Source organism: Sesamum indicum, linkage group LG12 (assembly GCF_026168435.1).
Source record: "Sesamum indicum cultivar Baizhima isolate 11 linkage group LG12, ASM2616843v1, whole genome shotgun sequence".
Taxonomy (NCBI): Eukaryota; Viridiplantae; Streptophyta; class Magnoliopsida; order Lamiales; family Pedaliaceae; genus Sesamum; species Sesamum indicum.
In genome coordinates this window covers 8,045,257-8,068,107 of record NC_142668.1, presented here as the reverse complement: position 1 = coordinate 8,068,107, position 22,851 = coordinate 8,045,257, and the positions used below count along the sequence as shown (strand labels likewise).

General features: G+C 36.8%; 2 protein-coding genes across 3 annotated transcripts; one reads left to right on the top strand and one right to left on the bottom strand.

Moving 5' to 3' along the window:
• Window positions 1-5,987, bottom strand: LOC105178553 (secretory carrier-associated membrane protein 1). The gene is made up of 12 exons (XM_011102048.3): window positions 5,867-5,987; window positions 4,452-4,559; window positions 4,305-4,367; window positions 3,904-3,937; window positions 3,690-3,812; window positions 2,068-2,130; window positions 1,890-1,980; window positions 1,265-1,310; window positions 1,112-1,179; window positions 846-894; window positions 374-439; window positions 1-290 (listed from the first exon to the last, which is right to left on the bottom strand). Exons 1-12 carry the CDS (start codon window positions 5,921-5,923, stop codon window positions 204-206), a joined length of 855 nt encoding a protein of 284 aa, XP_011100350.1. The 5' UTR covers window positions 5,924-5,987; the 3' UTR covers window positions 1-203.
• Window positions 5,988-16,149: 10,162 nt separating this feature from the next.
• TPX2 (targeting protein for XKLP2) lies at window positions 16,150-21,047 on the top strand. Of its 2 annotated transcripts, none has more exons than XM_088875985.1 (17): window positions 16,150-16,453; window positions 17,215-17,368; window positions 17,468-17,591; window positions 17,672-17,733; window positions 17,847-17,896; window positions 17,989-18,148; window positions 18,240-18,450; window positions 18,536-18,970; window positions 19,084-19,239; window positions 19,312-19,443; window positions 19,536-19,616; window positions 19,714-19,833; window positions 19,915-20,081; window positions 20,185-20,293; window positions 20,372-20,431; window positions 20,539-20,633; window positions 20,724-21,047. In XM_088875985.1, exons 1-17 carry the CDS (start codon window positions 16,294-16,296, stop codon window positions 20,845-20,847), a joined length of 2,400 nt encoding a protein of 799 aa, XP_088732111.1. In that variant the 5' UTR covers window positions 16,150-16,293; the 3' UTR covers window positions 20,848-21,047. The 2 variants fall into 2 exon arrangements, with proteins under 2 accessions (XP_088732111.1, XP_088732112.1); XM_088875986.1 differs by having other exon boundaries at window positions 16,152-16,453; window positions 18,536-18,964.
• Window positions 21,048-22,851: the final 1,804 nt, after the last annotated feature.

Genomic DNA, 22,851 nt, shown 5'->3' with positions numbered 1-22,851 from the left:
AACATTGGGTATGTTTTGACTCGTCCCTGAGATAACTTGAAAATGAAAACAAACAAAGTGAACAACATGTTTTACATAAGTACATAGAATTGCATGTACAATGTATGAAATTTATGTTTTTTTTTTCTCAGTTATGTTGAAGGTAATTACTAGAGAATAATCATACATTCTCTAAAGCAATCAACCACCAATCAGTTATCATATCACAATGCCGCCATAACAGTTGATCTTGCTGCCTCATTCTTCATTTGATCAGATTTTCCACTGCCTCTAAAGTACATATATACTTGCTGTGTATCATAAAAGAATAATAGAATAAGATGAGATTAAATTAAATAAGAAATACAAGTGATAAAATTGACGTATATCAAACCTGGATCACCCATATGCTAATCGATATCTCAAGACAGAATAAAGCAAATCCCACAACGTAAAATATCTACAAAGGAATGATAAAGGTTAAATGACCGAATGTCTAACCACAACAATAGTACATAGAGAAAAAGTTGAAACCAAATAAATAAGAATAGGAAAAGTTTTAGTCCGATAACTATGTCCATTTTTGTTTAGGTTCATTAACTTACAAAATTGCTCACTTTTAGTCCTCTGGCAGATTTTCGGACAATTTTACTCCTATGCAACTTTTGAAAGGCAGTTTTAGTCCATATGCACTCATAGGGGTAAAATTAGTTGAAAATCTGCTAGAGGACTAAAAGTAAGCAATTTCGTAAGTTACTGGACCTAAACAAAGATGGACATAATTATCGGACTAAAATTAAAATTAGACATACTTAGCGGACTAAAATAATACTTTTCCCTAATAACAATAATCTTGATGGACTTACCCCGACCACAACATTATAAGCTAAAAGCTCAATTGCAGGCAAGATTCCACTGTTAAGAGAAACATTTACAAGCATCAGTAAGCTATACAATAAGAAAGAGATGGATTTGAATATTTTTCACCCATCGGCAAATGTAGGGCGCCGGCTATGGCGTGGTAGTTCCGAAAGTGCACATATTGTATTTTATATTCTTTCAAACAATAAGCGATTGATGATCACAAATCAATTTGGTCTGCTCAAGTAAAAGGAAAAACTCGACAACTCACGTTAAAGATTTTCCTTCAACGATTATTGGAGGAGCAATGGCAGCAACGATGCAGAAACCAATATGAAACTACGTTAAGATACCAAAGTAAATTTTTAGGCATAATAAATGAGTAGGATAATCAAAGAATTTGAAGAAACTATCACATACTAACCATGTAAGATAAGAAGAACCAACCGAACCTCAAGGCACTATCAGTTCTACAAATGAAAGAAAAATAGACATCGGTAGAAGAATAATTGGAGTGTACAAAGCTCCCCACTATCACATATGCTAGTTCCATAAGCAAATAAAAAGTGACTTAAAAAGATAAACACTAGCTCAAATGGAAATTAGATGGCACTGACATAATCTATTCTGAAAAAAGAAAAGAAAAGAATTTACTAGTATAAAAAATAGGAAAAAGTATTATTTTAGTCGCTAAGTATGTCTAATTTTAATTTTAATTCGATAACTATGTCCATTTTGTTTAGGTCCAGTAACTTACGGAATTACTTACTTTTAGTCCTCTGGCAGATTTTCGGACAATTTTACCCTGCGCAACTTTTGAAAGGCAGTTTTAGTCCATATGAACTCATAGGGGTAAAATTGTCCAAAAATATGTCAGAGGACTAAAAGTAAGCAATTTCGTAAGTTACTGGACAAAAACAAAAATGAACATAGTTATCGGACTAAAATTAAAATTAGACATACTTAGCGGACTAAAATAATGCTTTTCCCTAAAAAACAAGGGCAAAAGAAAAACAAAACATGGCAAAAAAATGAGATCTCGTAAGTACCTCATGGCACGATAAAGAGGACGATACCATAACAAATAGGCTCCTGGAATAAATGATAAGTAGATGATAGAGCATAACCAAATTATTGGACCTAAACAAGAGAAAAGTATTAGCCCATAAGTATCTTTAGGGATAATTGGAGACTAGAAGAAATTTGTAGATTCAATCAACCATCCACCTTCCCCATTAATCCAAGCTATAGTAGTTGCCAAAAAATTCCATAGAAGACATGCTGCTAAACCTGCAAAAACAGCACTTAAAAAAATTAAGCAAGAACTTAGATAGTTAAATAATTGATGCAAATAAACTATTAAAAAAATTATCGAGTAAATCTGCACTCACAAAATTTAAGTTAACGATATTAGAATTCTGGGTTGTAAATGAGACAAAAGTCACTGTTACATCCAAAATCCCAATATAACGTGAATGTCGGGCACAATGGTCATTGCATAAGCACTACATGGCATGTTGGCTAGTTATTTAGGTGAGGGGTACATATCCACATAGTAAGCAAAGTTGATTCAAAGTATCACTAGATCAATTGTGTTCAATTGTTGTGTCATGTAATGCTTGTTCTATTGATTACCTTGCATATCATATTTCAAATCTCAATTCTATGATACTTACATCCAAAATGAATCGTACGTACGTGGAATATTTATTTACTAAAATTTGTTAATATACCGTTAACTTGATTCATGGTGATTCTTTTAACGTAAAAATGAAAGCAATATATTTGGGGCAACACCACAACATCCCAATGAATGCCGCAATAATAATGCATATGTCGAGCTTCTTCAATAGTACAACATTTTTATACAAGAATCCTAGAACAATAAATGAACTTATTCAAAGAATTATATAGGATAAAAATATTTTTGACAATTAAAATTTAAGAGAAAATGATGGATAGTTAATTGTGATGGAGATTAGATTCTCAACAATTACGTAAAGGATTTAGAATCAAATTAGGATTCAAATTTGAACTCCTCCGTTTTGGTAAATCTTTTACCATGAAGTATTCAACCCTTATATAAAGGGGTGGTGTGGTCGGACATATGTATCGTTGAAATCTACTAGCATAAATTCAAACGCCGTTGGACATCTAAAGCGTGGATGCCATTAGATGAGCAAAAATAAGGCTCTATGAATCTGAGACGGGATCTTGGTGAGATAACGCTTTGAACCGTTTCTTTATCTTCATCACTAGTCGGAGTATTCTTAAATCCCTTTTGCACTTATTTCTATAACCTGCTATGCATCTTTATGATACTACTTACATATCCAAAAAAACTAGGCTTAGTTTGTTTATGGAAAGAAACATGAGAAACACTTGCAAGGATATTCTTGAAATTACCTAAACTTCGTCTATGTAATAAGATACGTTTTACGAAAAAATGCACGACTAAAATACTGTGACTTAGGAGTCTCAACGTTAACTTATGGATCACGCTTGATCAAATTGTAATCCTTCTACGAATCTAATTTTCGTTAATATAAAGGATAGCTATAGATAAGAAATATCTATCTACGGTGTTATAAATATGACCACGAATACGAAGTTAGGCAAGTGTATTGTGCAAAAAAGAGGACATAACAACTTATAAATGCATGTACAATTGCTCCTAGCATCTCTTGCAGCATGTAGAGAAAAGACAAGAACCCGATGTATATATATAATGAGTATATACCCAAACACACCCTTAGATTTACAAATACATGAAAGATACGTATATTGGATGTAATTTCAAGATGCATGCACATTAAGTATATATGAAAACTCAATTTAAAATGGTATACCCAAAAATGTTGTGAATGCAACGTACTGTACTCTCTGCAGATGAATCGGGATTTCATTCGCAATGTCATGATGAATAATAGGAAAAAATGGAGGCCAGTTTTTCTCCTCAATGACAACTCCAGCTGCCAAATGAGAAAAACAAATAAAATTATGTGTTTTATGATATGAGAAATAAGAACATACGATCGAATGAAATACATAACAACGTTTTACATTGTCGAATGGCGTCTTCCCTCCTTTTCAATTCCTAAACAAGCAACAGAAAAAAGTTATTTATTTAAAAGGGTGAATAGCAATTTATCCCCTGTGATATTGAAATGAGCACATTACTCCCTTATGAAAAAATTATAGCAATTTACCTGTCTGTACTTTTTAAAATGAAGCAATTTACCTTCTTATAAAAGGAGGTAAATTGCTTCATTTCAAAAATCATAGGGGGGTAAATTGTTGTATTTTAAAATATATAGGGAGGTAAATCGCCACTTATTTTTTCATAAAAGGGTAATTTGCTCATTTGTAATATTGCATTTTTCTCAAATATAAATTAAGTTTGCAAAGGGATAAAAATTAAGGTTGGATCATCAATAACGGGTAAATAGTGCAATGTAGCTCACTTGTTCTCTCTTTTTCAACTCAGCCTCTTTGGCTTGAAGCTCCTTCTCTCGCCTCATCAAATCCTAAATAAGCATTAAACAACGTTATCACCTCAACCTATCAGTTGTCGTAATTCTACTAATGTAGAGGTTGTCAACTACACGTACCTTGGAATTATCAAGGGGAATGTCTACTGTAGCCCCACGATCATAGTCAGCAGGTTCAGGAGGAAGAGGTGAAAGTTTTGAATTTGCAGACGGAACACTCCCTGGATTCTGAAATCTCAGCAACAAAAAGGACAAAAAAAAGGGAAGAAAATAGAACATAATTAATGAATAGGAAGTGAAAACCGACAATATCTTGAAAGAAAGGTTCACATAAAAACTCAATGACAAGGTTTCCAAGCTTTCAAGCCAACCAAACGGATCTTTCAAGTCCCACAAATTTCCAAGAACCACTCTCCAGGTCGAGGAGTTGACTGCCCACGTCTTGTATTCAAGTTTCTCAAGTTCAGGATCCAGTTCTTGGGAAAAATCATTTATCGAAAGACGTTTTCTTCTCATGATTCATTCAAATTCTCCAGCCCTCATCCATCAAGACATCAAGTTCTTCAATTTAGAAATATGCTTTTTAAGCCCTCAAATAAAGAGTGAAAATGGAGGAAGAATGAGGACAATCTTTTCTCAAACTCAGTAGTTTATATAAAATGATGCAAACTAATTCCCAAGGGAGTATGCATGTATATTTTGTAGGAATTGTCTCCAAGAAGCAAGAATCATCTTGAGAGTAAGTACAGATTAGATTTTGGAGTCCCTCATGCATCTTATCAAATGGAGGGCTATAGAGGTATAAATTTTTATCTAATTCAATTGATTTTGGCATAAGATTCATGTTGTACTAATAATAATATACGGGTGAATAGCAATTTACCCCGTGTGATTGAAAATGCGCACGTTACCCTCCTATGAAAAAAATATAGTAATTTATCCCCTATACTTAAAAAAATAAAGCAATGTACCTCCTCATTTTAAAAAATATAAGGAGGTAAATTATTGTATTTTAAAAAATATAAGGAGGTAAATCGCTATTTATTTTTTCATAAGGGGTAATTTGCTCATTTGCGATATCATAAGGGGTTTGCTTGCATTTTTCCCAATAAAACACACTTGTTTGAATCAATTTGTGCTTTAATTTTCTTTTTAAATTCACAGCTCATTAGAATTACAGGAATCGATGACAATTCAAAACAAAGGAAAAGGTAAAGGGTAACGGTAGAAGATTCAGAAAGCACATAATAAAATATCACAGGGGCTAGTGTGTTCATTTTCAATATCACTGGGGTAAATTACTATTCACCCTATAACCAAGTATTATTTGTTTTTCAGAAGATGGAATAAATGCAAATACAAATAAACACATTGTGAAAACAAAAGCCGATCTGATAATTCAGGCAGCAAAATGTTAATACGTGCACCATTGGAACTAAACACAGAGCAAGCAATGTTACGTTCCATAAATTTACCAAAACTCTGGTAAATAATTTTATTACTGTGCAAGTAAAATTTTGAAATGTAAAAATTACCGCAAAAGGGTTGATGTCTTCGTCATAAGAGGGACTGGAATCGCGACGGGCAGACATGATAACAACCGTGTTCCAGAGGGTACTGAGAGTATATGAGAGATCAAGAGAAAAGAGTTCGGATCTGAAAAATGTCGGATACAGTATATGACATCAAAACGAAAATTTACAAATGTAAATGTATAATAAAAAAAGGGATAATTACACGCCTATTTCCTGAAGTTTAGTGTAATTATACATAAACCTCCTATGGTTGAAAAATATCAACAAATTCGATTAATTTTGAATAACGAATGGACTTATTTGCTAGATGCAGTGACAGAGCCAGAAAAATAATTTAATCCTATCATAATCTAATTAGTTAATTTATTGTATAAAATATTAAATTCGTCAAAAGTCAACCCCTCCCCCCCCAAAAAAAAAGAGGAGGTGAGATTTTATGACATGAAAAATTGAGTGACGATTTTCATATTGTCACTTTATATATATTTGTGATGATAATTTTTATTTAATCTTAATAATGAATTTTATAATTTCGATAGTGATATCAGTTTTTAGAATTAGTCTGTTATTAGTAAAAATTAGTAACAGAAAATAGTGCATAAAATTATCAATACATTAATTAGATACGTATATAATGATGATCAGGTGACAATAAATAGTCTTGTGTCATTATATTTTATTATTATTTAGCTGTCGATATAGATGCATTACTAATAATCTATAATGATAACTTCATACACAATTCTTCATAGTAATAATTATGTAATGGCAAGAACAAATTGTTATCACTTAATATATTTTTTTAATAACTTTAAAATTCTCACTTATATTATGTTACAAATATTATATTTCTTTGTATTGAGTATTAAAATTGTATAATAATAATTTCAAATTAAATGCAATACATAACAGTAATATAATTAGTAAAAATTATAGAAAGTAGGGTTTTTTTTTTTTTTTTGGAGGGGGAGGGGTTTGTAATATATAAAAATTGGGGACCAAGAACTCATTAAATAGCTAGCACTCAAAGCTGGTGATGCGACGTGAGTGCTGGTATGGGGATAGGCATCAAAATTTGTTTCATTCATTTTAAAAAGTTTATTGTGTCACCTTGATGTCAATTTAAATTTTGAGAATTTTTTTTTAGTTTATTACAAAAATTGTACACAAAAGTTAATGAGTACGATCCAGATCGGGCCCAATTATTTTAGATATTTATATGAATAGGACACAACGGGTGTTTTATGTGTAGGATCGGGAAGGGTATATAAATACTAATTATGAATATTTATTAAATATAAATTCGGGTAGGATAATACATGATGCGTACTGAATTTCAGTTGCACCACAAGTAACGAAAGATCTTCAAAGAAAATTTTAAGATTAACGAGGAACAAACATGCAAAGTAGAGGTTAGCACCCGATCTTTAAGCGAGTAAGAGTTTACTGAATAAAATAATGAAAAAGTTTGAAATAAAGTGAGAATAATCGTGAATATATTGATAGGATGTAATTTGTTTGGAGTGCAAAATATAAAGCAAAAGTAGTTGCAAAAAATAAGAGTTTAAGTGTCAAAGTTGATGTTATCAAATTTGCATAGAACCTGCATTTATAGGTCTTCATGGAGCAGAATCCATGGAGGCGTTCGAATAATATGGTGCAATGGATGGCTACATAATAGGAATTTTTTTTTTCAGAATTTGGACTTATTTTAAAGAGTTGTGGTCTTTTGACTGAGTCTTGCCCAATCTATTTGAGTCTTCTTGAATTCAATTACTTATTGGTTATCAGCAAGTTTGCTACCAAACGGCTAAGAATTTGCTGGATATATTTTAGAGTGATGTATTTCAATGTATTGGCAATCTATGTGAAGTGTCTGACTAGCTGTACGATGATGCGTCAAGCTGATAATTGACTTGCCCTTACGCCTACAAGTGGGTATAAGTGAATTTGATACTAGTTGGGCTAAATAAAATTAATTTTTGGAGAGAATAAATGATTGGATCATTTATATGAACCCATGGGTTGGATTTACCCAAACATTAGTTAATTGGATTAGTTGATTTTTGGGTATTAGGAATTTTGAATTAATCGGATTAATTTAAATTAGGGCTGATTTAATTTAGAGTTAAATACATTTTGCACCCATGAAGTATGTTACCCTCATCGATTACCCTCTTAAACTAAATAAATCTTCATTTACCCCCTATCTTTGAATAATCCTTTAAATTAAATAAAAATTGACAAAAAATACCCTTAACTACTAACAATATGATATATTGACATTAATGCCCTCTATTGTTAAATATGTCAATCAATTTGAAAAGTTTATTCAACTACAATATTTATAAATTAATACTATATTTGTATAAATTAATTAAGTACAAAATAATTATTTCAAATTTGACAGTATAAATAGTCGTATTGATAATTAGCAAAAGTTTATAAATTCACTAACTTTAAATTAACGAATAAAGAAGCATGTTTTCATATTAAAATTTTATCCACTGGTATTTTAGAGTATAGGCTCTACCCAAACCAAAAAAATATTATCATAGATATGTGTCCAAGTCCGGATCTAATATAAAAATATTAGGTATGGATATGGGTCATAACTATCAAAATGAGTTTGATTCTGGGTTTAGGTATTGTACACTAATTGACATGCCTAATTACGCGTTGACCTAAGGTTAGATCAAGGGGTAAAATAGAGTTATTACATAGAAAGACAAAAAAGAATTACCTCATTAACTCCCAAATTACCTTACTTGCCATTTGGGTGCCAAAACAATAGGCTCGACGACCACTTTTAATATTTTTGTCATTAAAATTATATCTAATATAATGCACAAACACAAAATTATAAATTTTTTGTCATTTAAAAGTTCTAACATAATAACATTGATTTTATCAATATGTAACTAATCCAACATTAATTCACTAACATCGTGAATGAATAAGACTAAAGTCAAATTGATTGAAATATTTAACTACAGAGGGCATTTGAAGTGAATATATGTATATTTTTAATAGTCAAGAGTATTTTTGTCTATTTTTATTTATTTAAAGGATTATCACAAAAATAAGAGGGTAATTGAAGGTTTTTTTAATTGAGGGGGATAATTGATGAAGGTGGTATACTTTACGGGTACAAAATATATTTTAATTAGATTAAAAGACATAAAGTGGTGGATTAAGATTAAATTAGATTTAATTAGGTCCATTGAACACGAGCTTGATCTATTAGGGTCCAGGACACTTTAGACCAAGTCCATGACCCGATTTGACCTTGTCTTGGTCAGATGAAAAGATGGATTCTTTTCGTGGAGTATTCGGATTAATTTTGAAGTATTTTTCGATGAAAAGTTCGGTTATATGAAATGGAATAGGGGTTGAGTTGGTTTAGATAACCACCTAAAATAAGATCAAGAGGTTACGTAGTTGGAGTGGGGTTAAGAGTTTTCTCTCTCTAGAAAGTTTTCTCTCTAGAGTGCCTCATCTTAGTTTGCTCTTCCATGTCTCTTCTTCAAGATTCTGCAAATTTCGGACCGATTAAACGTTTTCCCTTCGGCTGATCATCGTTTCTACCGAATGATTTTGGGTTTTGAAGTCGTCTTGCCGGCTGAAAAGCCCCCACCGAAGTGTTAAAACAGTTTCTGCATTTTCTGCTGTTTCTGCTGCTGTTTTGGGCGATTTCTGCTGCTGTTTTGGGCGTTTTTCTGCTGATATTTGTAGCCATTTGCACGGGTTGCAGCTTGCCATCGTTTTGCTGGTGTTTCTATGTGTTTTGCCATCGTTTTAGGCGAGTTTCAGCTGCTGTTTGAGCGATTTTCTGCTGCTTTTTGTAGCTATTTTCTGTTGCTATTTTCTGCTGTTGTTGCTGTCTCTTTTGCCTTCGTTTTGTTGCTGGTGTTGAGCATTTTTCAGCCATTTTTTCCGTCCAAACAGAGCTGCCCGGTGGTAGGTGGGAGTTTCCATTTTTGGCAGCAACAAAAACTGTCTTCTTCTCTGCGCAGCCTGTGCTTTCCCTGTTTGGCTGCTGTTTTCTGCAATTCCTGCAGCACATTCCTCTTTTGGTGCTGCATAATTCTGCAGCAACTTCAGCCACTGCTGCACACCCTCCTTGTCCCAAAAAGCAGCCATGGCAAAGAACAAGAAGGCAATGAAAAGTGCTGCAAACGCCGCTTCCGGCCAGCCCTCCGTCCGGTCATCGGCAGCAGCTGAAACTGGAAAAAATGCTGCTGCAACAGTCCATGATCCGCCCATTAAACCAGCCGGGCAGAAACCTAGCGCCACCACCACCACTGCCAAGGTTAGTGCTTCGGTTTTCCATGGTTTCATTTCTGATTTAGAGGCTTCCCCCTCCTTTGTAGAGAACGGAACCGATCCACGACCGGAGGCAAAACAGCCGGCGATCGAGCCCACCACTGAAAATACGGGCAAGAAAATGGTCTCCTTCGCCGGTCTATTCAGCACTAATCGCAAGTTAATCGATGAACACAAGCTCACTAAATTTGCGGTGGACGACGGCCCACTCACTTTGGGTTCCGACGACTTGCTTGATGTTCGGGCCAAATTGGGATATTGCCTCGTTGGATACATAGCCGGCAAATTCCCCGGACTAAAAGCAATCAGAACGCTTTCTCACTCTTGGGGAGCAACCTTCAAGCAGCAAGGGAGCGATTGGTTAATCTTTCGTTTTGCCCGAGAAGAGGATAGACAGCGAATACTAGCCGGAGGTCCTTATTTCGTATATGGACGGCCCCTTCTTCTGAAGCACATGCCTGACTGCTTCGAATTTAAAGAAGATGATATAAGCCTTACACCGGTTTGGGCCACCCTGCCATCACTCCCCCTTGAGTGTTGGCACCCGAATGCGCTTGGCAAGATCGGTTCGAGGATTGGCAATCTCATTGCCATGGATTCACTTACGATGAAAATGAAACGGATATCCTACGCCCGAATCATGGTTGAGGTTGATGCATCAAAGAAACTCATCGACGAAGTGGAGTTTGTTATGCCAAATGGCATAACCAGAAAGCAACCGGTGGTTTATGAATTCACCCCCAAATTCTGCACAGCATGTAACAGGTTTGGGCACTTGCAAGAAACATGTCAAGGTCTACCGGCCGTTGTCCCCGCAGCCGTCCCTGCCACTACTACCCCTGCTGCACAAGCGAAGCCGATAGAGGCAACAAAGATGAAGCCTGCTGAATGGACAATAGTGCAGAGGAAGAACAAAGGCAAAGCTACAGTCACCGCAACCAAGCCGGTAGTGGAGGTGCAGCAACCGTTTTCTCCACCAGCCGGCAAGGTGGAACAGGGACGGCTAACCATGAAGGCACCGCAACCGACCAACCTTAAGCAAGCAGTGGTTCCTTCACCGGCTGATTCCGAGAGCTCGTCAACTAATTCGTTGACGTCCACACAGCATAAAATGGCGGGCAGAACAGGGGAATGCAGCATCGGGCAGCACACCGAAAAATAAGGCCGGAGGGGAGTCCCCCCTCAATCCCCGTGAAGATAGGATTCTGGAACGTGAGAGGCTTTAAATGGCCTCTCAAGCACAATGGGGTTGCCCACCTCATTAAGAATAATCGGCTTTGCCTCTTGGGCATTTTGGAGACGAAGCTTGCAGCATCAAGTATTTCGAAGATTCTTAGCCGCACATTTCCGGGATGGTGCCAAACCAACAAATTTGACACCATTGCCGGCGCGCATCCTAGTGATTTGGGACCCGGCAGTCATTGACCTACACCCGGTTGACATATCACCCCAAGTGATCCACTGCCGTGCCACGAATAAGTCCTCTCAACTCTCCTTCTATATTTCATTTACATATGGTCTTTATTCTGTTGTCAATAGAAGGAGCATGTGGGAGAAACTTTCTGATTTGGGACAAGGACCGAGCATGCCATGGCTTATTATGGGCGATTTCAACTGTGTGAAATCTCCCGAGGAGAAGCAGTTGGGTGTGGCACCGACTTGGTATGAGCTCAAGGATTTTGTAGACTGTTGCATAACACTTGGATTACTCGACGTTCCCACTACGGGCTGCTACTACACATGGTACTCCAACAATGAAAGCAACCCTGTATGGTGCAAGCTCGATCGGGTCTTATACAACAATGAATGGCTTGAGGCTGGTTTGCATTGCTCTGCCCATTTCAATCCACCGGGATGCCTTTCCGACCATTCTCCGGGTATTGTTTCTATCTTTGGTCATGCACCCACTAAGCCAAAACCATTTCGCTTTTTCAATATGTGGGCAGATCATCCGGATTTCTTAGCTACTGTTGAAGCAAGATGGAACTTGAGCGTGGAAGGAACGCTGCAATACAGCCTTTGTCGGAGGCTGAAAGCACTTAAAGGCACGCTCAAGGCTTTCAACATGCAGCACTACAGCCACATCTCCGCCAGGGCCAAAGAGGCTGAGCTCGCCCTGCAAAAAGCCCAGAATCAACTTGAATCTAATCCGGGAGATGTGGCGCTGCGGGATGCTTTGGGAGATCTTAGGAAGAAGGGCGTTTTCCTTGCCGAGGCAGAGCGGCACTTCTACCAGAAAGCCAAAATCCATTTTCTTAAGGAGGGGGACCGCACCAAGTTCTTCCACGACATGGTGAAGAGGAATGTTGCTAGGAATTCCATCGGGGCGGTCACTAGGGCGGACGGGACTGTTATAACTTCTGTCGAGGATATTGCCCAAGACTTCGTTGATTACTACACATCACTCTTGAGCACCGAGGCTCACACCCTCCCTGTCGACGATGGTGTGTTTGAATGGGGCCCCATACTCACCTCCGAGCATACTGTGGAGCTTTGCCGGGCAGTCACACCGTTGGAGGTCAAGGATGCCATATTCCACATTAGCGACAACAAGGCTCTCGGCCCAGATGGATATTCCTCGTGCTTTTTCAAGAAAGCATGGAACATTATGGGTGATCAAGTTTGCAGGGCCGTCCTGGATTTCTTTAGGAGTGGGCGGATGCTACGGCAGCTCAACCACACTATCATTGCCCTTGTGCCGAAATCAGATCATTCCACCTCTGTTGCGGATTACCGGCCGATTTCGTGCTGCAATGTGATCTTCAAGGCCATCACGAAAATCATCTCGGACCGACTAGTGCCTGTTTTGGAGCATTTGATTGACCGATGCCAAGCAGCATTCGTTGGAGGCCGCAATATCACCGACAATATTTTCTTGGCCCAAGAAATGGTGCGGCAGTACTCGAGGAAATGGATTTCACCTTGATGTACTATCAACGTCGATCTACGCAAGGCATTCGATTCGGTCTCATGGTCATTTCTCGCTCGAGTGCTTCACGGGTATGGTTTTCCACCACTGTTTATAAATTGGATTATGGAATGCATTTGCAGTTCTTCTTTTTCAGTGGCGTTGAACGGCTCCCTTCACGGATTTTTTCCGAGGAAGAAAGGCCTAAGGCAAGGAGACCCGATGTCGCCGGCCCTCTTCCTTCTTTGCGTGGAATATATTTCTCTCGACTGGTCAAGAGGAAAACAACCAATTCGGACTTCAACTTCCACCCCAAGTGCGAGAAGTTGAAAATCACGCACCTCCTCTTCGCCGACAACCTCATGCTTTTCTCTCGTGGCGACCTTCCATCTATCCACGTCTTGATGGAATGTCTCCAAGAGTTCAGGGACACATCCGGCCTCACCGTCAATACCTCGAAGTCAAGCATTTTCACAGCGGGCATCCAAAATGAGGAGCTTGATGGGATTCTCGCTCGGACAGAATTTGTGAGAGGTGAGATGCCGGTCAGATACCTTGGCATTCCACTAGCAGCACAGCGGCTTTCGGTCACCAACTACTCACCGCTTGTGGATCAAATTGCCAACTGCATTTCGAAGTGGACGGGCAAATCCCTATCTTATGCACGCCGACTGGAACTTATCCGATCAGTAATTCAGGGGATGAAGTGCTTCTGGCTCCAAGTTTTCCCACTTCCAGCGGCAGTCATCGAGAAAATCCACCGACTTTGCAGGAACTTTCTATGGAACTCTCGGAGGGCACCGGTCGCTTGGGAGGAAATCTGCCATCCCAAGGAAGAAGGTGGACTCAGAATTCGACACATACAGTCTTGGAACGTGGCCCTCCTTGCCCGTGTATTATGGAACATTCACCGCAAGGCAGACACGTTGTGGGTACAGTGGGTCAACGGTGTCTACCTTAGAGGCGCATCAATCTGGGACTGGCAACCGAAGAAGGGGGATTCTCCACTCCTCCAACGGCTTACCGATATTCGCAACAGGGTGGTCACTGATTTTGGGTCTCTGGAGGCAGCAATTGTAGAAATAATGAGATGGTCCACCCCGAAGGGTCTCCAAACGTCGAGAGCTTATGAGTACTTCAGGCCTAAACTTACGAGGCATCCTTGGAAAGCGGCTATATGGAAGGCATTTATCGCACCGAAGTACTCATTCATCTTGTGGCTTAGCTTGCGCGGTAGACTAGCTACAAGGGATAGACTTGGATTCCTCCAAGAGGAGGATTTGTGCTCGCTATGCATCAACACCAAGGAATCGGCTAAGCATCTTTTCTTTAAGTGTCCGTTCAGCAACTTCGTTTGGGCACGCATCCGGCACTGGATTGGCATTAACAGGACTATGTCAACCCTTCAAAGTGCGGTCAAGTGGCTCAAGAAGGAGAAGACAAGTTCTTCCGTGCAGAACAAAGCGCGACACCTCGCTTTGGCATGCACGGTGTACACACTTTGGAGGCAGCGCAACGAAGTCATTTTCGAGGGGTCAACGGCCTGTCCCGAGAGGCTTATAAATTTAGTCAAGGTTACATTGTATAGGGTCCTTTGGACACTCTTCCCACACGGTTTTGATCGTTCTTAATCTTTAGCGTGGACTTTTGTATCTCTCCGGGTATGCCCGGAGTACATTGTAAATATTATTCTTGGTTGAATGAAACTTACATTTCACCCAAAAAAAAAAAGAGGTTACGTAGTTTTGCCACGTATAATAGTAAACTATTGCATTATGTTTGGTTTTATTTTTGGAATATTTTATTTTGTATTTTAGAGATAGAGCGAGAAAAATAGAGATAGATAAGTGTGTGTTGGAGATAGAGTGTATGTTTGGATTTGTTTTTAGAGGTAATTTAAGATATTTTAAAATAAGTGGTGTATGTTTGTTGTTGGGATTTAGGAGACAAAAATTATTGTTCATCATCAAATCATATCTCTTTTATATATTTTTTAATGTATAAATATGTATATATATAAATATTGTATGTTTAATGTTGTATTTTCTGGAGACAAAAATTACTGTTCATTGTCAAATCATATTTTTTTATATTATATTTATATATATAAGAGTGTATATATCTATTAAATATAGAAAGTTCAAAAATAAAAAACACACAATCAAGATGTGAAAACAAAGAGGCAAACATTGATTGTATTTTATTTTGTCTCGTAAATTATCCGAAAATGAAACCAGACATAGTGTTGGTGTCCTTCAATTTTGACCTATCATTTTTTTTTTAATTTTCAATACTTTTTAATCAAATACTTTGCTTTTCTCTCTCTTTTCTTAATTTTCAATTTTCTAGTCTTTTCAACTGCCGTGTATCTTTTAACTTGTTAATTTTCGTAATTCCATAGGTTTTTTCCTTTTAATATTTTTAATTTATATAATTCAAATATGTTTTTAAAAATAAGAATATAATTTTTATTTTTTAATTAATTATGTTCGCTGATTGACTGTGTTACATACGCTAGTTGAAATAAAAGATGCAAACAAGAGGGTCATATCAAGTGCCAATTAGGTCTTGTTTAGTTGGCGAAACTGAGGCCGTATGATTTTAGAGGTTATTGATTCGACCCTCATCATATACGTGGGATGTTATTTTGCAGCGTAGTAGGAGTTATCTACTGTAATAGTATGTATTATTATTTAATATTATTGATCTTTGTATGATAATTGTAGTTGTTATTATTTGATGTTAATATTTGATAAAAATAATTATAATTGATTTATTTCGATTTAATAATAGTTTATTATTTTTAATTAAAAAAGAAAAAAGAGAGAGGGGCATATGAAGTAAGAAAAATAATCAACAGGTCGGCAAAAACAAAAATAAAAAATGAAAACATAAATAGCAATTCATTTTTTCCTAAAACGGCGACGTATTACCAAATAGACCATCTTTTCTAGCCGTTATCACCCAACATTCCAACAGTCACCACAGCTCCCTCTACCTTTTCAAAAATTTCGACCGTTAGACAAAATCCGAACGTTAATATTCCCCATTCTCTCTCTCTCTTAACAACGCAATACATTCTTGCAAGATCAAAACTTTCGCTCTTTCCACATTCATCAAAATCTTCCTTCACCCAATTCCCTTTGTCGCCCACGCCTCAACAATTGTAGCATCAGTTGTTCTTGTTCGTTGAATGGCGGCGTTGGAGGAGTCCTCGAGTAACTTGTTCATGATCGACGAGGCGTACGAGTTCTCGGCGCCCCGATTTTACGATTTCATGTGTGGGGAGACTGATGAGGATATCCGCAAGGCGGAGCTCTGGTTCGAGAACGCCCGCCCTTATGCCCCTTCTCGTGCGTCTACTTCCCCCTTCTGCTAATTTATTAAGTTTTTACAGAAATTTAGAATGTTTGATTTCTTGGATTTTCTCAACCTATATGTTGATTCTTGTGTTCATCAAACTCTGGGTTGTGAACTTTTCTTCTGCCAATGTGATAAAAGGCGGAGTTCTTGCATTTTTATTTATATGAAATTCACCTTTAAAATCCTGGGTTTTTTTAAATCTTGATTTTGGTTTGGTTGACATTGCGATTGATGGATTCGCGTTTTGGGTTTTGAAGGAGATGGTTTATTACATTATTTATGTTTCTGTTTATGGTATCTAAGACAGATGAGAATTCTGCAATTTACCGAGTGTTTTTTTTTTAACTTGGATATTGAGAACTTTAATCATTCAGGGTTTTCACGAATCCTCAGATTCTTGGATCTCTTGTAATCTTAAGTTCTACTGCTTTACTCGTCTAGGATATCAAGAATGTCAAAACGTTGGGATTGGGTGAGATGGGCATACACAGCCTTAAATGATTCATATTGTTCACCAACTTTTGTTTACATTGGTGTTGAAAAATGCTGATTTTTATTCTCAAAGGTTTCAGTTTTGTATCTTTTCATCTTACTGTTTGATCACTTCAATGGGAACCCTTGAGTCATTACAGTGGAATTAGTCCCAAGCGAAAACTGACTTTTGAGTAAAGTCTCCAGTATTTAGTGCCTTTTTCATGTTCCATGATTCGACCTAGTTTGAATTCACGCTTAGCCATTTTGGTGTCTGCAGCATTTATGCCTAGAATTAAGGGTAGCAGAGATATTCAACTTCAGATTCTATGCAATTTTGGTGAAGACGAGCAAGCGCAAAAGGTGCCAGAATCATCGAAAGAAGCATCTAATTCGGCAGAGGAATCAGCATCAAAGTCACTCAAGCACACAACGTTAGTCAACGTCTCTTCCGGTTTCAAAAGACTTACTAATGTTAGAGTTCTTCGTTTCTGTCCTATATCCTATTTCTCTAATACTCTTATGCATGACAGACCTGAAGCAGAGCTCACTTCAGCTGAAACTACAGAAGAAGTTAGCACGTATATCACGCCTCAGGTAGATGTCGTCACCCTGGATGAAACTAAGGAAAACATTAGCTCAAATTTACTAAACGAGGTACGTTACTTCTTCCTCTTTGACATTTTCAGAGTTTTTGCTCTAATTCTGTTTCTCATGATACTTGTAAACAAATGCAGAATTCTGAGACTGAGAAGACAGTGAATGCTGGGGGAGGGGCATGCACTGAGGAAACTGGGAAGTATGTTCTCTTTTTTTGCAAAGTTATATTTGTTTCTTACAGGCGTTGATTGTGAAGAGAAAAAGTTTTTAAATAGCCCCACAAATGCTAAAATTTGTTTCTCATGATTTCAGCCTTGTAGGAGACAATGCCTCATCTTCTCTCCCAATGGAAGCAGTCCAAGGTTAATCACCTTTCTATTCTTGAATCAGCTGGGAAATTTAGTGTTTTTCTTTTCCTTAAGTGCATCTCAACTTGTGTTGTTTACATCATTAGGGGCAGATGTTTGCACTCCGGCACCCCAAAAACAGATTGAGAACAAGAAGGCTCAGACAGCCAAGAAAATAGCTAGCATGCTTAAAAATCCTTCAGCAATGAATTCAAAGAATCGGTTGCAAAAATCACAAGTCAATAATAAACCAGCTAGTGTCAGAAGGTATGCAATTTACCAGTTATCTGATTCTTTCTCTTTTCCATAGTTAGCATTTCTTGTGCTAACTCAGTGGGTTGGGCTTGTGCTTCATTAGGGACACAAATGTCAAGAGCATTGTCGGAACCCACAACTTTGCTCATGAGAACCATGCCATAAAGAGACAGAAACTGGAAGGAGGAAAATCCAGACAGATTCTTACAGTCAATAAACCTTTGAATCTGCCTCACAAAACACGTACTGGCATCATCAGCAGTAGTTCCAACTTCTGCTCGTCAACTGCCAAAACTCGTAAAGAGGATCGTAAGGTGCTGCTCTTCTGTAATGTATCTCCATTGCAAACTCTACCAGTTTCTTACCATCAGTAAGAAATACTGACTCATTATTATGCAGATGTACATTCGAGAACCAGCAGCACCATTTGTTTCTATGGCAGAAATGATGAGAAAGTTTCAATCGGGTACGAGAGAGATGTCTTTGCCTCGCACCAGTTCCCTTTCGCAGAGCGATATTTCTGGAGCAAACCAGAGGAAGCCTAAGCTTACACTGACAAGGCCTAAAACACCCGAATTTGAAACATCTCAGCGAGTACGTTCTGTCAAAATTAAGAGTTCAACTGAATTGGAGGAAGAGATGATGGCTAAAGTTCCCAAGTTTAAGGCTCGCCCCTTAAACAAAAAGATCTTTGAGGCCCCAACATTACCACCTTTGCCAAGAAGCACACCGCAGCCTCCAGAATTCAAGGAATTCCATTTGGAAACAATGTCAAGAGCCAATCAGAATGCTGAAACATCTACTGTGGCCTCAACAGAATCTATTGAGGTAAAGGTACTGTGGAATATTTTCCAGGTTTCATCTGAAATGCTTTTGTGTTATAGGTGTTCCTTCGGCTTAGTTTCCATCAGGAATAGAACTCATATCATATTCGGTTATTGCTCCAGAGCCATCAATGGAAGCCTCACCTAACAGCACCTAAATCACCTGTTCTTCAAACTTCTCTCCGAGCACGTCCTCCCAGGATTAAAAGTTCTGAGGAACTAGAAAAAGAGGAACTTGAAAACATTCCACAATTCAAGGCGAGACCGTTAAATAGAAAGGTGTGGCACCTTCCACCATCTCTAGCTTTGTTTCACTTTACTGTATAATTCACTGGTTTTCGATCGCGGCAGATATTTGAAAGCAAAGGGGACATGGGTATATTCTGCAACTTGAAGAAGCAGGTCACCATACCTCAGGAATTTCACTTTGCCATAGACAAAAGAATCCCACCACCAACTGCTGTTGTAGATCTCTTTGATAAGGTAATATAACAGGAATTTTCGTCTGTTGCTCGTAGGAGTTGTCTAGTTTAGTCCGTAACTAAATGAATCTTCTTTCTCTCCTGTTTTTTCAGCTTTCAATAAGCTCAGAACCTCATCAGGAGAAGCCTATCCCCAAGAATACTACTCCAAATCCTTTCCATCTCCACACTGAGGTGTGAACATTTCATCCATATTACTGATGAAGTCAATTCCTTTCCACTTCATCTTCTGTTTCTTTTCTGATTCTATGTTTTTCCTTTTTGTTGGCAGGAAAGAGGGGCAGAGAAAGAGAAAAGGATGGTTGAGGAACTCATGCAGAAACAGTTGGAAGAGGTGAGGGCTCGGGTACCGAAAGCTCATCCATATCCCTACACGACAGATTACCCTGTGGTATGTCTATATCTGTTCTCTTTATCACATTTCATTTCTTATATCTTACTGGTATTTTACATACAACTCTCTCTTGAGCAGATTCCACCGAAGCCGGAACCAAAGCCATGCACGAAACCAGAACCCTTTCAATTGGAAAGTCTGATGCGGCATGAAGAGGAGATGCAGAGAGAAATGGAAGAAAGGAGAAGAAGGGAGATGGAAGAAGCTCAGATGAGAATATTTAAGGCTCAGCCTATCTTGAAAGAGTATGGCCCTGTGACATAACAATCAATCATACAGTTCTGTTTTTGGGTTCCATTGAAGTTATATTTATCGACTTGGATATAACTTGTAATATGTTGGTATCAGGGACCCTATTCCAGTCCCGGATAAAGTACGCAGGCCATTGACAGAAGTACAGGAATTCAATCTAAACGTCGACCACCGAGCTGTCGACAGAGCAGAATTTGACAAGAAGGTAACTTCGTTTCTCCTAATTTTATTTGCTCATTTTGAACTTGTGTGGTTCAAAATTCTTAAAAGAGTTGTTTCCCAGATTAAGGAGAAAGAAATGATTTACAAGAGATACAGAGAAGAGGCAGAATCAGCAAGAATGGTAAGTACATAAACTATACACACTTTATAACCTTAGAAAGTTATTTATATATAATCAAGAAACATAATTTGATACGGCTACTATCTTTAATTTCTTGTGGTGAGAAGATGGAGGAGGAGAAGGCTTTGAAACAGCTGCGAAGGACGTTGGTTCCTCATGCAAGACCAGTTCCTAATTTCGATCATCCCTTCTTACCACAGAAGTATGTTTCCTAAACAGCAAATTCACCTGTTTCATTAGTCTTTTTACATCTGTTTCCTCCGATACCATACATTTTTTGGGTATTCAACAGGTCTGCCAAAGAAGCTACAAAAGCCAAGTCCCCAAAACTGCTTGTAACTCGTAGAAAAGAGAAGCGAAGGCTGGTCTGTCCAGCGGCAACTGCTCCTAGTACAGCCGCCTCTCATATGAGGTGATTGCCTCCCCACCATTGGTGGTGGTGTATCGTTCAAGTACTCTTGAACATTTCGGATCAGCTCGAGTTGTGTGTTCCTTTTACCCTTAATCTGTTGTTTTATAGAAACAATTTGATATTGTTAGCTAACTTTGTAATGCAAATATGAAGCAGTTGAAGGCTATATATATATGTAACATGTAGTTGCTTTATGGTTGGAAACCTGTCCAAAGTCTAAATTCTGAGTAAAAGGAATAAACCGTAGTTCTGTCATCCAAAGCTAATTACGATCATGGATCAATTATTTAAAACGAAGGGCAAATTACAACACACCCCTTTCAAGTTAGGTACAAATTGCACAAATTACAAGTACTCTCTTCTTACAAATTGATATATGATTCATTTTGTTTGTTACAACCAACTTTCTTAAGATTTGGCATAATTATAAATACCTCCTTATTATTCAAAAAATTAGAAATACATCCTGATTTTAACGGTAGTCTAACAGTTAACCCAATCTATTAGCTTTCGATCCATTTCTTATGGTGAATTGACCAAAATACTCTTATAAATTAAAAATTATAATTTTATTTATTTTTTTATAGTAAGTGGATAATTTTTTAAAATTCTTTCATTCATCACATTCAATTTATTTTATAATTTTTAATTTTTTTTAGAAAAAAATAAAAGATACAGTTAGGGCAAAGTTGACAATTTTTTCTGCTGTAGAATGTTCTATTTTTCTGCAGTAGAAAAACTTAATTTTTGTGAGAGTTGTGAGAAGGGTGATGAGTGGAGTGAGCTGAACCGATGAGTTGAATTGTACTTGTGAATATATATACAGACATATATATATATGCTTTTATATTTTTATGTATTAAACAATTGATTTGAGATAAATCATTTGCCTAATGTTTGGATTTATTTTCTGAGTGTTTTGTTGTATTTTGTGGAGATAGAGAGAGAGAAACAAAGATAAATAAGTGTGTGTTAGAGATAGTATGTATGTTTGGATTTGTTTTTGAAGATAATTTAAAATAAGTATTGTATGTTTAATGTTGTGTTTTGGGAGACAAAAATTACTATTCATTGTCAAATCACTGTCAAATCATGTCTTTTTTATATATTTTTATGTATATGTATGTGTATATATATATATATGTATGTATTTATGCTAAAAAGTTTAAAAGACCTAGATAAGGTGTTTTTGAATGATGGCAAACATTGGGTATGTTTTGACTCGTCCCGGAGATAACTTGAAAATGAAAACAAACATAGTGTTGGTTTTTGAAATTCAGATAGGATTCGTTTGATGAGATATGTGAGAAAATTTTAAGCATATATATGCTTTTTATATACAAGTTATAAATGTTAGTTTTATGAATTATTATATCTATATTTCGAATTTGTCTATCACAAGTAACTAGAGAAAATTTTATTTTTATGTTTGTTTGTCATCATTACACTATGTTTGTTTTTATTTTCAAGTTATTTTCGAGACAAGTCAAAACATACCCAATGTTTGTCATCATTCAAAAACACCTTATTTAGGTGTTTTTAAATGTTTTAATATAAATACATACATATATATATACACACACATATACATAAATATATATAAAAAATACATGATTTGACAGTGATTTGACAATAAATAGTAATTTTTGTATCCTAAAACACAATATTAAACATATAATACTTATTTTAAATTATTTTCAAAAATAAATTCAAACATACATACTATCTATAACACACACTTATTTATCTTTATTTTTGTCTCTCTATCTCCACAAAATACAACAAAACACTCAGAAAATGAATCCAAACATATGTTATTGTTTCATGCCCCCTTTCACTTCCCCATCCTATTTGACTTCCTTTTTATTTTCACTTGAATAAAACGAATCCTAAATAACTCAAATATATTTTTATTTGTGCACAAAAATATATACAAAATTAAAAATAGACATTTCCTCCATAAAGTTGAAAAATGAAAATGAAACTATAAACAAAGAAAAGAAAAATA